This window comes from Typopeltis vanoorti, chromosome 16 (assembly GCF_054136105.1).
Source record: "Typopeltis vanoorti isolate ZY-2024b chromosome 16, IOZ_Tvanoo_1.0, whole genome shotgun sequence".
NCBI classification, from domain to species: Eukaryota; Metazoa; Arthropoda; class Arachnida; order Uropygi; family Thelyphonidae; genus Typopeltis; species Typopeltis vanoorti.
Window position 1 is genome coordinate 55723248 of NC_143564.1, and position 14957 is coordinate 55738204.

The 14957-nt window shown below is 37.1% G+C and overlaps 1 protein-coding gene across 1 annotated transcript in view; it reads right to left on the reverse strand.

Moving 5' to 3' along the window:
* LOC150098030 (uncharacterized) overlaps nucleotides 1–14957 on the reverse strand; it is a 345561-nt gene that overhangs the window by 105782 nt on the left and 224822 nt on the right. The window contains exon 13 of the mRNA XM_090406662.1: nucleotides 8694–8747. Within this exon, the coding sequence (XP_090262788.1) occupies nucleotides 8694–8747 (54 nt within the window). The remainder of the gene's footprint in view (nucleotides 1–8693; nucleotides 8748–14957) is intronic.

A 14957-nucleotide genomic window follows, 5' to 3' on the forward strand; every position in this document is an offset into this window, starting at 1 on the left:
TCCAAAAAGCGCCACCTAAGTAGCTAGTGTAAGATAACTAAAAAGGTCAAAAAAATTTTCCTAACAAAAATAAAAAATCTCAAAATTTTTATCAAATTTACTCTCCTCTTCAACTAGAAGAACTGATACTTATATAAAATATACTTTGGATTTCAAAAATAAAATTTCAGATCTTCATTTGGACATTTCGGATATCATTATCAGTTTAGATCAGGCATGGGCAACCTTTCCTAGTTCGGGAGCCAAATTATCATTCTGTCTCTGAGTCAAGGGCCGGACCAAATTATTAAATAAAATAAACTAATATTAAATGAATTAAAACAAGCTGCCACTTCATATTTCATTTATTTATAATATAATGCTTTGGTATAAAGCTCTACGTAAATTTTATAATATAATGAACGACATAAAAATTTAATATGAAGATTGGCCTTGTACGTCAACCAAAAGACTATCAATATTGACGTTAATATTACTTAACGATAATCGCATAGAATTTTTGTGGTTTTCGTCCATTATTCTTGTCCGAATTTTTGATTTATTGTATTTCATCCTCGAAAAAAACTGTTCATACATATATGTGCTGCCGAAAAGACAAATGATTTTTCTTGAAAAGGCACGTAAATCTGTATATTTTTCTTCCACCAAATAAAATTTATAAAAATCCATCAAAGCAATGTTGTTAAATTATGATTTTAGCACTATATCCACCTGAAGCTCAATAAGTTCCATTTGTAAGTTTTCTGGCACATTATTTACATCAGCATCCATCGGAAGAGCAAATATTGGGAATGTAGAGTCTTTGTTTTTGAAGTCAGCAAACCTTGTATCAAATTGCTCTATCAGTGCCTTCAATTCATCTCCATAACAATTATAAAGGATATTTTTATGAGTTGCTAGAGTAGGAAAATTATAACAATTTTTAGCTCTTATCTGACTTTCCAACAATCTTAGTTTATTACAAAAAGATCTGACATGTCAGTTTGAACCAATTGTCCTTGTTTTTGCAATTTAAAATTCAGTTCGTTTAGGTATCCGGTGACATCTACAAGGAATGCTAAATCACACACACCCACTCATCATCTTTTACTTGGTTAATTGTGTTTCCTTTTATGCCCATAAAAATCTGCAATGTCTTGTCTCAGATCATAAAATCGTTTTAACATTTTACCTTTACTCAATCACCTCACTTCACAATAATAAGACACATCTTCATAATCCAAAAATAAGTCTGCCAAATACTCCTTAAATTGGCTGTGATTAAGTGCACGTGACTTAATAAAGTTAACACTGGCTACTACAACTTCCATAACATTTGTGAATTTAATCGATTTTGCACACAGATTTTGTTGGTAGATAATGCAGTGAAAATTTGTTAAATTTTCTGGATGGATCTGTAGTTCTATTGCTCTTTCATGAACTATTCCAATAAATCCCTTCTGTGCACCAACCATTGCAAGGGCTCCATCAGTGCATATACCAGATAGTGAACTCCATTTAAGAACAAATCTCTCGAAGACTGTGTTGACTGTTTCAAATATATCTTCACCGGTAGTTGTTCCTTTTAACGGCTGAAGTGCCAATAATTTTTCTGTGATGTTGAAATCCGCATCAACTCCTCGAATAAATATTGCTAGTTGTGATGTATTGGTGCTGTCATCCAAAGCAATTGAAAATGCTTCCAATCTAGCAATCTTCTCTTTTAAACTTTTTTTGATATCATCAGCCATAATTTCTATCCGTTGGACAATAGTACGCCTCGACAAACGAATATTCTCAAAGTCTTTTTTCTTTTCAGGACACATTATACTTGCAACATCCAACAGACATTCTTTGATAAATTCTCCTTCACCAAATGACTTAGAATGCTTAGCGATTTTTTTGCTTACCACAAAGCTACCTTTGACAATGCTGTGGCGCTGTATTCTTTGCTTGTTGAACATTTGCTGCTGGGTATCTAAGTTCTTCTTCAACTTCTGTATTTCATCTTTTCGTAGTTGTCCATCAATTTTTTGGTGATCCGCATGTCTCGAAGTAAAGTGTCTCTTCAAGTTGTATTCTTTGTAACGGATATGGATTCGCTGCACAGCAAACATACAGGCAAACCTTTATTCAGAATAAAATAATAATCCTCTGTCCAGTTGTCTTGAAATTGACAATTCTCTACATCTACTTTTCATTTTTTTGCAATAACCCCTGACATTGTCCCAAATTTATAAGCGATATTCAGAACTGTCAAACAAAACTGTCTTCTACACCTCAGGCACTGAACAGAACACAACATCAACGCAGGCACCGAACAGAACATCAATGCAGGCACTGAACAAAGCACAACACCAATGCAAGTACCGAACTGACATGTTGTAACATGTTCACACACACACACACACACACACACACACACACACACACACACACACTGCTAGTCAAAGTGAGAAAGAGATCTTGGTTGGAGTTGGAAAGAGAACTTGCGCACAAAACATAGTGTGTTTTGTGCGCAAGTCATATGACGTCAGCTTAATGTGAGTTAGTAAAACACACCATTGATGTTTTCCCCCACCATGAATCAGACAAACTTTGCTGAAATAGATTAGGACCAGATCGAAAGAAGTAGAGGGCCGGATACAGCCGTTGGCCGGGGGTTTGCCCATATGTGGTTTAGATGTTGTTTCTTTATTTACAAATGTGCCTCTATCTGAAAGCATTGAATTACTGCAACAGGAATTTCCTTCAGACATTGTAAAATTATTTGATTTTGAAATACAATCTGGTTATTTTTCCTTTAAAAATACGTGTATCAACAAATTGAAGGAACAGCAATGGATAATCCTCTTTCTCCTGCTATCTCCAATTTCTTTATGGAACATTTTGAACAACATATCTTTGACAACATTTCTCCCAGACCTACTCATTGGTTCAGATATGTCGATGACATTTTTGCTATATGGAATGGCTCTTCTGATGAACTTCAAACAGTTTCTCACTCAGTTAAACGCACTTCATCCAAGGATCCAGTTTATCCTAGAAGTAGAATCAAATAAGCAGTTAGCCTTTTTAGATCTTTTAATTCTTCGCCAACCAGATGGTATCCTACATTTCTCAGTCTATAGAAAGAAGACTCATACAGGCCATTATATCCATGCTGAATCTCATCACCATCCCAGTCAAAAGGCAGGAATTATTAAAACACTGGTTCATCCAGCGCACTCCTTTTGTTCTTCAGACGATCTATTACAGAAAGAACTGCAATATATTACTTCTTCCTTTCTATCTAATGGATATAAGAATTCCTTCATCAAAAGAGCTTTGAGTAGTTTTAATATGTCTTCCTCTTCAAATACAGAAGAAATAACGTGCATTCCTATCCCTTATGTACAAGGCATTAGTAAACGTATAGCAAAAGTTTTAAAACCGCTGAAGAACTTTTGAAGAACTGCAATATATTACTTCTTCCTTTCTATCTAATGGATATAAGAATTCCTTCATCAAAAGAACTTTGAGTAGTTTTAATATGTCTTCCTCTTCAAATACAGAAGAAATAACGTGCATTCCTATCCCTTATGTACAAGGCATTAGTGAACGTATAGCAAAAGTTTTAAAACCACTGAATATTTTTGTTGCCTTTCGACCATTCAGAAAAATCACCACCTTTCTCACTTCTCCTAAGGACAAGCTTCCACATCTTAATTATTCAGGTATCTACCAGATTCCTTGCTCTTGTGGATTATCTTATTTCGGACAAACAGGAAGATCTGCCGCTATTCGCTAGAAGAACACCAATCTTATATTGAATACCTTCAACCTGAGCAGTCTGGATTTGCAGAACATGCCATCATCACAAGACATAGAGCTCATTGAAAAAAGACAAGAGTCCTTCACAAAAGTCGGTTCCTCATGGAACGGCTTTATAAAGAAACATGTGAAACTTTACTTCACTCTCCTAACTTAAACAGATCCAATGGTTTACGTCTATCCCCTTTATGGGAGATAGTACTTTATAAATCATCTAATCTTTCCTAACTTTTTATTGTATATATAATTTTTATTTTTGTTAGGAAAAATTTTTTGACCTTTTTAGTTATCTTACACTAGCTACTTAGGTGGCACTTTTTGGAATTGTCAGTTAATGTTTAATTTGAGCTTAAAATGCACTGAAGATGCTGCCTGTGACACACAGGTGAAAATTATACTATTAAATAATCTTTTTGCGTGAGTTTTTGCATTATTAATTTTGTATCAAGATATATTCTGTATCTGTGAGGTCTTGATTATTTATGGAGATGTTTCTTATTATTCTGTCTTCTTGTGATTTCATTATTTGTCTACTTCAGAAGGCAAAAGAAAGAATGTTTACTGATCTTATGTGCATTGTATTGAATCTTCAGAAAGTGAATCAACCTCTCAGTTGATACCATTGCACCATTATATTTCTATGACATTTCTACACTGGTTTGTAATATCTATTTTTATGTTATAAACAAGCATAACTCCCTTTGAAGTTCTTGCAGATGTTAACTCAGTTGAAAGGCTTTGTTCTTCCCCCTCTCTCCCTCCTTTTGAATATGGCATTGCTTTACTGTTGTTTTAAAGGAGAGCAAGCGTTCCCAGTTCCAGCTAGTAGAGTTCCATGTTATGAATAAGTTATCCAGTTGTTCTCTAAAAAGCTCAGTAGACTTTTCTGGCATTCTCCAGGGTGCTGAGCAAGTTGCTACTTTATCCTTGATGTTCTGGTTGAGTAGGACAATCTTATTGTCTATGATGTTACTTCCCTAAGTCGAGCTGACGTGGCAAATGTTGTTAATATCACACAGCAGACTGACAGATATACAAAATCAGTCAAGGTGTAAGAACATGTTATGCATGTTCTTACAGTGAAGTGTGAGCTCTTATGTTTCTGATGCAGGAGGTTCCCCTAATTTTGTTATAATACAATTCTATGCGATTCCAATCTCCTGTCATGATAATGTTGAGCCACGGTGCAAATAAACAGATGAGAGGAGGGTTATTCATTCTCAAGAATTGTTGGGTGAATAGATCCCAGTAAGTTGAATTGTTCCCCCCTCCCTCCCTCCATCTCCAAATGATTGCAATTATATGCCCTTCTTCATTTCATTGTACAGTAGAAATTCCAAGGATCGGGAAACAAATTAAAAGCAACTTCTGTTGCTATATTTCCCAGAACCACCAGAAGGAGGTTATCAGAAATTTATTAGAGAAGGTGTTTGCTTCGTGATAACAGGAGAAGTGGGTTAAATGAATGATAAGGAAATGAATGTTGCAAAATAGGATTAACTTTGATACATAATATTGTTTCATGTTTAATCTAAAACCTCTGACAATGAAGATTCCAATGTTGACCTTTCATAATTTATTTTTGTGCTGATGATTTTTTGAAAGGCTGCAGGACTGACATTTTTTCATTTTACAATTTTTTATTAATATTCTTTAGAGTGATCTGAAAGTCCAGGACAGCCTTAATGAAGAGGTCTGAGGTCTGCTCACACCCATCATCTGAAATCAATTGTGTGAATTTGTAAGTCTTTACTTAGTTTTTCAGATGTGCCTTGGATATATGGAATAGTGATAGCTTTTGTGTAGTCTCTGCTCTGGAGAGGGGAAGGGAGTGGCTTTGAGGTTTAATATTTTTTAGATATTGTGGGAATCATAGCCACTGATCAGGAAAGTTTGTAAATGTGCAAGTTCCGTTAAGAGGGCACTGTTATCTGAACTAATTAATTTATCCCTGATATATAAAGTTTTAATAATCCCATACTGTTGGGTTTATTAAAATGTCTTGGAAGGGGGAGACTGTTGTTATTTTCTTTTTCTAAGGTGAATTGGATCCAGGGATGTTAAATGTTTAGATGTGCTAAAAATATGTTGAGCATATCCAAGCCAGGTAGCTAAATGGAGAACATATAATAAACAAAGTGTAACCAAACAGTTGGTTTATGTGGGACAGAGTTTAAAGCTTTCTCTTCAAAAGTTTCCATGACTTGGGGGGGGGGGGGGGGAAGCAGAGAGCCCATAGCTGTTTTCTCTATTTGTTTGTAGAATTTTCCTTGCCAAATAAAATAGCCCAGGTTCATAGTGAAAATGATAAAATGGTAATTACTAAATCTGATATGGGGAAATTCTATATTAGTTCTAAACCACCATAATCACATATTAAAACTTAATCGCTCACAGACTCCTTAAAAGTCACCTCCTGGTCTCTCAGAATTTTTTTTTTTTTATTTATTTATTTATTATTTTTTTTTTATGTTGGGCCCATACACAGGAGGTTGATTGGTCAACCTATAGTACATTAGTACTGTGTATGGGTGGTGGGTTGGGAAAGGAGTAATTTGTTTACATTTGATTTGAATGACTTTAAATTGCATTTGTTGGGAAACACAGCAGGTGGGAGACTGTTCCACAGTGCAGCATTTGCAGGGATGAAGGAAGAGGAAAAGAAATTTGTTCTGTTTGTTTCTAGGTGTACTGTGATGGGATGTTGTGCAGCAGCTGCACGTGTTCCAATGAGCTTAGTACTGAGCAGGGGAATTATTGATGTTATTTCGGATGAGCATTTCCCATGGAAATATTTGTAGAATATACTTACTCCAGAGACCAAATGTCTGTGTGAAAGTGGGGGGAGAGAGTTGGTAAGGGATGGATCATTGATAAGTCTAATTGTCCTCCTCTATATTGAGTCGAGCATTTTGAGAGAGCTTTTAGGGGCCCCACCCCATATGTGGGAGCAGTATTCAATAGTTGGGCAGATTTGTGACTTGTATAATGTTAGTAGCTGTTCAGGGGTGAAGTAACGTCTTGAGCGGAAGAGAAATCCTAGTTTTTAGAGGCTGAGGATGCAATGTTTGAGATATGTTTGTGCCAGGAGAGGTTTGAAGTGAGGGTGATTCCTAGGAGAGAGATCTCAGGCTGTCTGGAAATTTGGGTATCGTCAAAAAGAATACTGGGAAAAAGTTATTTTTTATGGGAAATAGTACAGAACTGGGTTTTGTTGGCATTAAAATTTATGAGGTTATCTGAACCCCATTGTAGGATGGCTTGGAGATCGGAGTTGAGGGTGGTAGTGGTGGTTGATGTTCTGTAGGATGAAGTGAGTTGTGTAGGGTAAGGCTTATCAAATGCAAGCGAGGAGTGTAGTGTGCTATCATCTGCAAAACTGTGTATTGGGTTGGAGGTCAATTGCAGTAGGTCGTTGATGTATAGCAGGAACAGGGTTGGTGAGAGGACAGAACCTTGTGGGACCCCAGCATTAATTGAGTGGTGTGAGGATAGGGAACCATCCACTATCACACACAGTGTGCATCCAGAAAACTGGCGATCCACCTACAGAAGTCCTGGGTCAGACCGAATGATGGTAGTTTGCCTAGTAGACCTTTGTTCCAGACCCGGTCAAAGGCTTTGGAGATATCTAGTGCAACCACTTGAGATTTGCCAAACCTCTCCATAGCATTTGTCCAGAGATGGGTGACGTATGTGAGTAGATCTGCTGTTGATCGGCAGTGGCGGAATCCATACTGGCGGTCATTTATTGAATTCCTAACAGAATTACTAATAAACTAAAACCATGTAATTTTAGCACTCCCCCTTTCCTGTATGTACAGATGATCTAAAATCCACAAACAGAATGTGTCATTATGCTCAAATGTAGATGCCACTGGTTCACCCATATAAAATTAGCCAACTATTTAGCTTTCCAATATACCGGCAACACCCCTTTGCACATAAAACACTCAGCCCACTTTAAAGCCAGTATAGAAAGCCTTACTTACACTCTAACACACTGACATATGGTAATTTATAATGTCTCCTCTGTTCACCAATGTCCCACTTTAGACATTATTCAACACCTTCAGTTTATCCTCATAAGGAGCATTTCAATACCAATTACCATTTTGATTCTAGAACCTCATCAACGCTTCATATTCTCAAGAAATTCAAGTAATTAAACCTGTGTCTGTACACAAATCCTAATCTTATATTATTACCAAGGCTTACTGGCCAAGTGGATAGTACATCTGTTCTCCAACAAATAGTTGAAATCCTACTACAGGTACATAAAGTTTTTGTGAATATCTTTAGTTGGTAGATAAATTTCATTGCTGGTATGAGATCAACACTCTTCTGATTGGAGGACTAAAAAGGATAAAATATTCCATGATTCGCATTCAGAACAGAGAAAATAGATTATCTGGTATTTAATCTGTCCATGGCACTGATGATGATGATCAGCCTGTTTTCTACCCACTACAGGGTGAAGGCCTCTCCCATTGCAGGAGGGTTGGGTCTACTTCTTCCATGGTGACCCAGTTCATCTTGGGAGAGTATATATATATATATATATATATATATATATATATATATATACTTGGATAAATGAATGTATGAAGGCAGAAGACAATCACAAACATCCATTTGAACCTATGCCTAGGCAGGAGTTGAACACACAGCCTCTTGGCTGGAGAGTGGATATGCTAACCACTCATCTAACTGGGCCAGCATCCATGGTACTAATGTATAAAAAATTCACAGAATTTTGTGCAAGGGAATTCATATAAAAAAAAAAGAAAAACTCACTATAAAAAGGCTTTTTCTTCAATAAAATGTTAAATCAAATTGGACTTTAATAAGAATATAAAGCATATAAAATATGTTATACTGTGACTGCTTAACATACTTACAGGTGGTCCGGGTAATCCAGGAAAGCCACGAGGTCCAGGAAATCCTCTTGGGCCCTACATAATGAAGAATTTAATTAAAAAGTAATATCACACCAGTTCAATGGTGTCACTGTATCTGTTGATTTGTTCAATAAAAACAGTGTGCCAAAATCACAGCAAGCTAACATATAGATTGTAAAAAGAGTCCATCTCCCAGGTATTATAATAATGATATCTGATCTCAATATCCAATTTTCTAATTTATATAGTTCCATAATTTTTTATAAAACTATACAGATATAGTTCCATACAGTATATGTTAAAATGTACAAAATGCTAACATAAAATATTTGCCATGATGCTATATGTTTAGATGGTATACAAAACAATTAATGTAAAATATCTGCAATTAGAGTATAATGGTTTCAGCTGATAAACGTTGGATTTATTAGTTTTTACTTGTTGAAAATAATAAGTTTTAAAAATAATAGATCATGTTTTTAAATTTTAAGAGATTGTAGTCCTAAACTGTTAAAGTGTTCACTTTCATTTTCTGTTCAAGCCTTCCATATTTATCAGAAGACAGTGAACTACAAATTTTAATGTAAAAATGAAGCTTTCTAGGAATTGGGTAATATTCAATGGCTGAGTCATGTAACCTGTCATCTCCCCATCTTACCAAAGTGCATGTAAGCACGATCGCACACACACACACACACACACACACACACACACACACACACCTAACAGATAATATATTCTGTCACTAACTTTATACAACTGCTCTAATTCATATAATAGAGTTCTATGTAGTATCATGTCAAATATCTTACAAAGTCCAGGAGTATCCAACTCAACTGTGACTTTATTATAGAAAGTAAGTAAATTACTACATTTCATACATCTGCTATTCCTCAATGATATCATATGAGGTGGTATCGAAAAGTTTCGAGACAAGGTTTGTAACACGCCAACAGATGGCAGCACATGCAGAGGCTGCACGCACAGTCACGGGGAGCACCTACTTCATAAGTCAGTGTGCCAAAAGACATCGTCCTGTGTACATCAGAAGCTGTGCAACTGATGCTATTCTGACTACCTGCGTTACCACATCTGTGATTTCATCATGGACAGCAAGTCAGAACAAAGAGCAAGTGTGAAATTCTGCATGAAACTGGGCAATTCATGTCGAGGATCATTACCGATGACGAAACCTGGGTGTATGGTATGACCCTGAGATGAAGCAACAGTCTTCGCAGTGGAAGAGCCCATCATCTCCACGACCGAAAAAGGTGAGGCAGGTCTGCAGCTTGACCAAGTGCATCCTCATCGTCTTTTTTGACATTCGCTGCATTGTGCATCGAGAATTCGTCCTCAGGGGCCAGACCGTGAATAGCGAGTTCTACTACCAGGTTTTAAGGCATCTGAGGGAGGACATTCGGCGAAAGCGACCAGATCTGTGGCACGCGAAAAACTGGATGCTCCACGATGACAATGCACCCTGTCATTGAGCTCTCCTCACACGTGAGTTTCTCGCCAGAAACATGATCTCACTTCTGCACCCACCCTATTCACCAGACTTCGCCCTCTTCCCGAAGATGAAGATCCATCTCAAATATCACTGTTTTGACACCATTGCAGAGATCCAGTGCGAATCGCAGAAGGTACTTGACATGCTTCGAAAAGAAGACTTCCAGGATGCATTCCAGAAGTGGCAAGAATGCTGGGAGCACTGTATTGATATGCAAGGGGTCTATTTTGAAGGTGATAGTGTGTAAACGTAGATAAATAAAGTAATTTCTCATAAACAGAGCTAGTCTCGAAACTTTTTGATGACACCTGTTATTACCATTAGATCTTCTGGCTAGTGTTTACGACTCCATGTTGTGCCAGGCCAGGTCAGACATGTGAGGTTTGAAACTCCATGTTTAAAAACGTCAGAAATTGGCCTTGCACATGAAGTTGAAAATACTAACCTTGTGATCCAATGGGAATATATCAAACTATTACACAGACCTATGTTTAAATATACTTAGATAATGGATGAAACCAAGAATATAATTTCTTGGCATCTTTAATTTATAGTATAATCAAGCGAAAAAAATTTCAACATCCTATTTGGCCCCCTCCTATTATATAACATGAATGACACTTTCAATGCCGAAATGTAGTTGTTGGAAGTTTTTTTCACTTGGTTAGACTATAATAAATTTAGTTTAATCGTTGATGATGTGGAGGAGAGACTGTGTAAGCAAGAGGTGTATGGGGATTTGAGCAAACTACATGTAAATAAGGTTGTGTGGGACTTGATAATATATCACCACGTATTCTGATGGAATGGGCCAGAGAGTTGACACCTGCCTTAACATATTTTTTTAATATGAGTCTTGCATATGGTCAAGTTCCTAAAGAGTGGAAGGAGGGCAAGATTGTGCCACTTCATAAAGGAGGTGATCGAACTCAAGAATCAAACTATAGGCCTATCTCTGTGTCAGGTGTTGTGGTTAAGTTGTTGGCGAAGCTTGTGAGAACTAGGATCCAGAGTTGGGTTGACAACAATGGTAGAATCTTTGAAGGACAGTACGAATTTGCTAAAGGGAGGTCATGTTTTAGTAATCTACTTACTTATTACAATAAAGTGACTGCTTCCTTGGACAGAGGAGAAGGATACACAGTAATATACTTGGATTTCACAAAAGCTTTTGATAGAGTACCTCATGATAAGTTGACAGTCAAACTAGAGCAGATGGGGTTGGATATTAGATTAGTGCATTGGATTGGAGACTGGCTATCTGATAGGCATCAACAAGTTGTGTGTGGGGGTGCGATATCCAGGAAAGGAAAGTCACTAGTAGAGTGCCTCAGGGGTCTGTTTTAGGGCCATTACTATTTAACCTGTATATTAATGATATTGGTGAAGATTTGGATGGAGATATTTAATTGTTTGCAGATGATGCAAAGTTGGGACAAACCATAACGAGTAATGAAGATGTTGTGGCCTTGCAAGAAGACTTGAATGAATTGAGGGATTGGGCACGGAAATGGGGATGCGAGTTCAATGTCGCAAAATGTAAGGTTTTAAAATTTGGAAAACAAAGATGGGATGCAGAATTTATGCTTGGTGAGAATATATTGTTGGAGGTAGAGGAAATAAGAGATCTGGGGGTGATAGTAGATAAGGATCTAAAATTTAGGGGACACATCACCAAAATTGTGAAGACAACACAAAGGCTTCTGGGAATGATGCGGAGGACACTGACATGTACAAGTAGGGAGATTCCTGTTCCATTGTATAAGGCTTTGATTAGGCCACACACAGACTATTGTGCGCAGATTTGGTTACTGGGTTTTCAGAAGGATGAAGTGATGTTGGAAAGGGTTCAAAGGCAACTGACTAAGGTAGTTTCTGACCTCTGGAATGTTGAGTATGAGGAAAGATTGAGAAGATGTAAAGTGCAGAGTCTGGTGGAAAGAAGGAAGAGGGGAGATACGATAGAGCCTACAATTTGGTAAGGGTTGTTATAGGATCAATGGTGGAGAAGTTCTACAGAGAATAGTGGGAGATCATGGGAGAACCAGAGGTCATCCCTGGAAACTGTATAAAGAGGGTGTGAGTAGGATAGTGAGAGGCAGGTTTTTTTCGTGCAGAGTTGTGAATGATTGGAATGCCTTGCCTGAGAGTGTGATGTCTGCAAGGAGTTTGAGCGTGTTTAAAACACGCTATGATGAGATGTGTGTGTGTGTGTGTGATAAAAGGACCTCCCAGATGAGTCTTTGACTCCATGAGGTCTTGGTGTAGTAATAATAATAATCCTTTATCCAAGTGTAAGCAAACAAAGTTTGCACCTGAAGTATCCTCAGGACTGAGGCAACTCATGGTAAAGGTGGACCAAGCTCTCATCACCCCTTGTCTTAGTATTTACCATAATGCAAAGCACATCTTGCAGACATGCATTAAGGGAAGGGACTAAATTTGAACTAAATTTATTATAGCCTAAAATGTAGCATTCTATGTTATGCATGAAACCCAAGTAGGGAAGAATCTGCTTTGGAAGATTATTTTGTGTGTGTGTGTGTGTGTGAATGTGTGTGTTTTGCATTTTCCTCCCAATAGTAACCCTACCAGGAGGTAATTTATTCCTACATGATCCATTGCATACAGTGCTTATATTACATGTAGCTTACAATTACTGATTAACATTTCTATTTATATTTTTTTATCAATTTTCATATTTACATTTATATTTATATATATGCATTAACACTATACAGTATATATCACATAATAACAGTATTTATGTTAGATTACAAGGACTGATAAGTCTCTGTTTTGATAAGTCTCTGTTTTGCCACTCGACACTTGCTCCGGAAGTGATGAAGTGTTGTATTAGGAGCAACCGGATGGAGTCCAATAGCTGACAGTCATAAAGTATGTCGTCAACAGTCTGTTGAAGGTGTGGACTGCAAATGCACGATGGTGATTCCAGGATATGGAATCTGTGTAAGTAGTGTCCTATTAGTAGTGTGGTTAAACCTGGAGAAATGGCGTATCTTTTCAGCTGGAGTCTGCTTCTAATGCTAGGAAAGAATTCTTTTGTTGTTGATCCGTTTCTTGATGTTTTCCATTCTTCTTCCCACATGTCTTCTCCTCTTTTCTCTTCTGCAAGTGTTTTTATTGCAGATTTCAGGAATTTCTGGTAACTTGTTCCTAACCATTCATTTCTAGCTGCTTTGGCCAACTGATCCGCTCTCTCATTTCCTGCTATTCCGGTATGCGCTTTCACTCAGCAGAACTTGATTTCCCATCCCTCTAGACTGAGATTTCAAACCAGATTTCTTGTCTGTTCTATTAATGCTTTATGGTTGTTCTGGTTTTTTATGCCGTCTATAGTGCTTCTACTATCACTGTAAATTTTTGCTGTCTTTTGATGAGAGGTGTTGAGTTCTAATTCCTGGAGATATGTAAGTGACTGAACTATAGCAAGTTGTTCTGCTTGGCTGTTGGAACAGAGGGGATGCAGTCTAGAGTAGCATTCTTGTATGATGGACTGTCTGTTGTATGCAGTGAAAGAACAACTGACGTTCCCTTCAGTTTTGCTTCCGTCAGTGAATATATTTGGAATTTGTCACTTTCAGAGCTTTCCTTCTCCTTAATATATGTTTTCTTTGCTGGGTGAGGCCACTTATTGTAGTGAAACAGACGTTCGTAGCAATTTGGATCAATGTAACAACAATGTAAGAACGTAACAACTTTCGTTATATCTTCCGGAAGTGACGTCATATATAATGGATAATTCTTGTATTTTCAGGCAGATGGTGTTAGAACTGTAATAACGCAAGCTGCCTCGAAAGATATTGTCCTGTATCCTTTAATTATAAGTATGGCTATAAGGCATTGATCCTCTGTTTAGTTTTTGTCGGTTTATCTTTAATTTTAGAGTATGTTTCCAGGCAGGTGCAGCACAAGATATCAGTGGTAGTATAGCTCCGGTATATATTGTTTTCAGCACTCGTTGGCCTAATCCCCACTTAATCCTTGTCGAGTTAAGAGGTTTACTACAGGGTGACAATATATTAACTTTCCCTCTTTGGAGGTATCTGTAGCTAAAAAAACTAATACACGGAATGAGACCACTTTTTATATTGAGACTTTTGAAGGCATGGGGAGATGAATTCCGCGAAAAAAAAAAAGTACCAAAAGTCGCTGATAGGGGAAATTTTGGTGCTGGCGGAGCCAAAAGCAGTCAAATTTTTGCAGTAAATGCAGGTAAAAAGGATTATGCAAATTTTACTGTGCGTACGTGACAGCAGCACCACCAATTCCACTTAAAAAGGGATTGGGAACATTCAGGCAGTTATTCGAATGACTGACAAATTGTGCTCGATATGCATCGTACCTTGACTCAACGTGCTTTAATTGTTAAGTTGTTTTACTTTAAACAGTGCAATGCCGTAGCGGCCCTTTGGGATTTTAGAAGGCTTCGTAACCTGCATACAGGCAGGGCCACGCTATGCGGTTGTGCAGATTGTATGCCACACAAAAGCGCTTGAAGATAGGGGCGCCATTTCACCACGGGAAATAATAAAAAAAATATATAAATTTTCTTATTCTTGAATTATATCGTACTATATAAATCACACAATTACAAATTATAGTTAATGCAATAAAAATGAAATTTTAAATCAGTCAAATTATTATGAATTCTTAATAATCTAACAACATTTTTAACTTAATACATCACCAGTTTTATTATAATTTGTTTGAAATGAAACGTTATCAATATT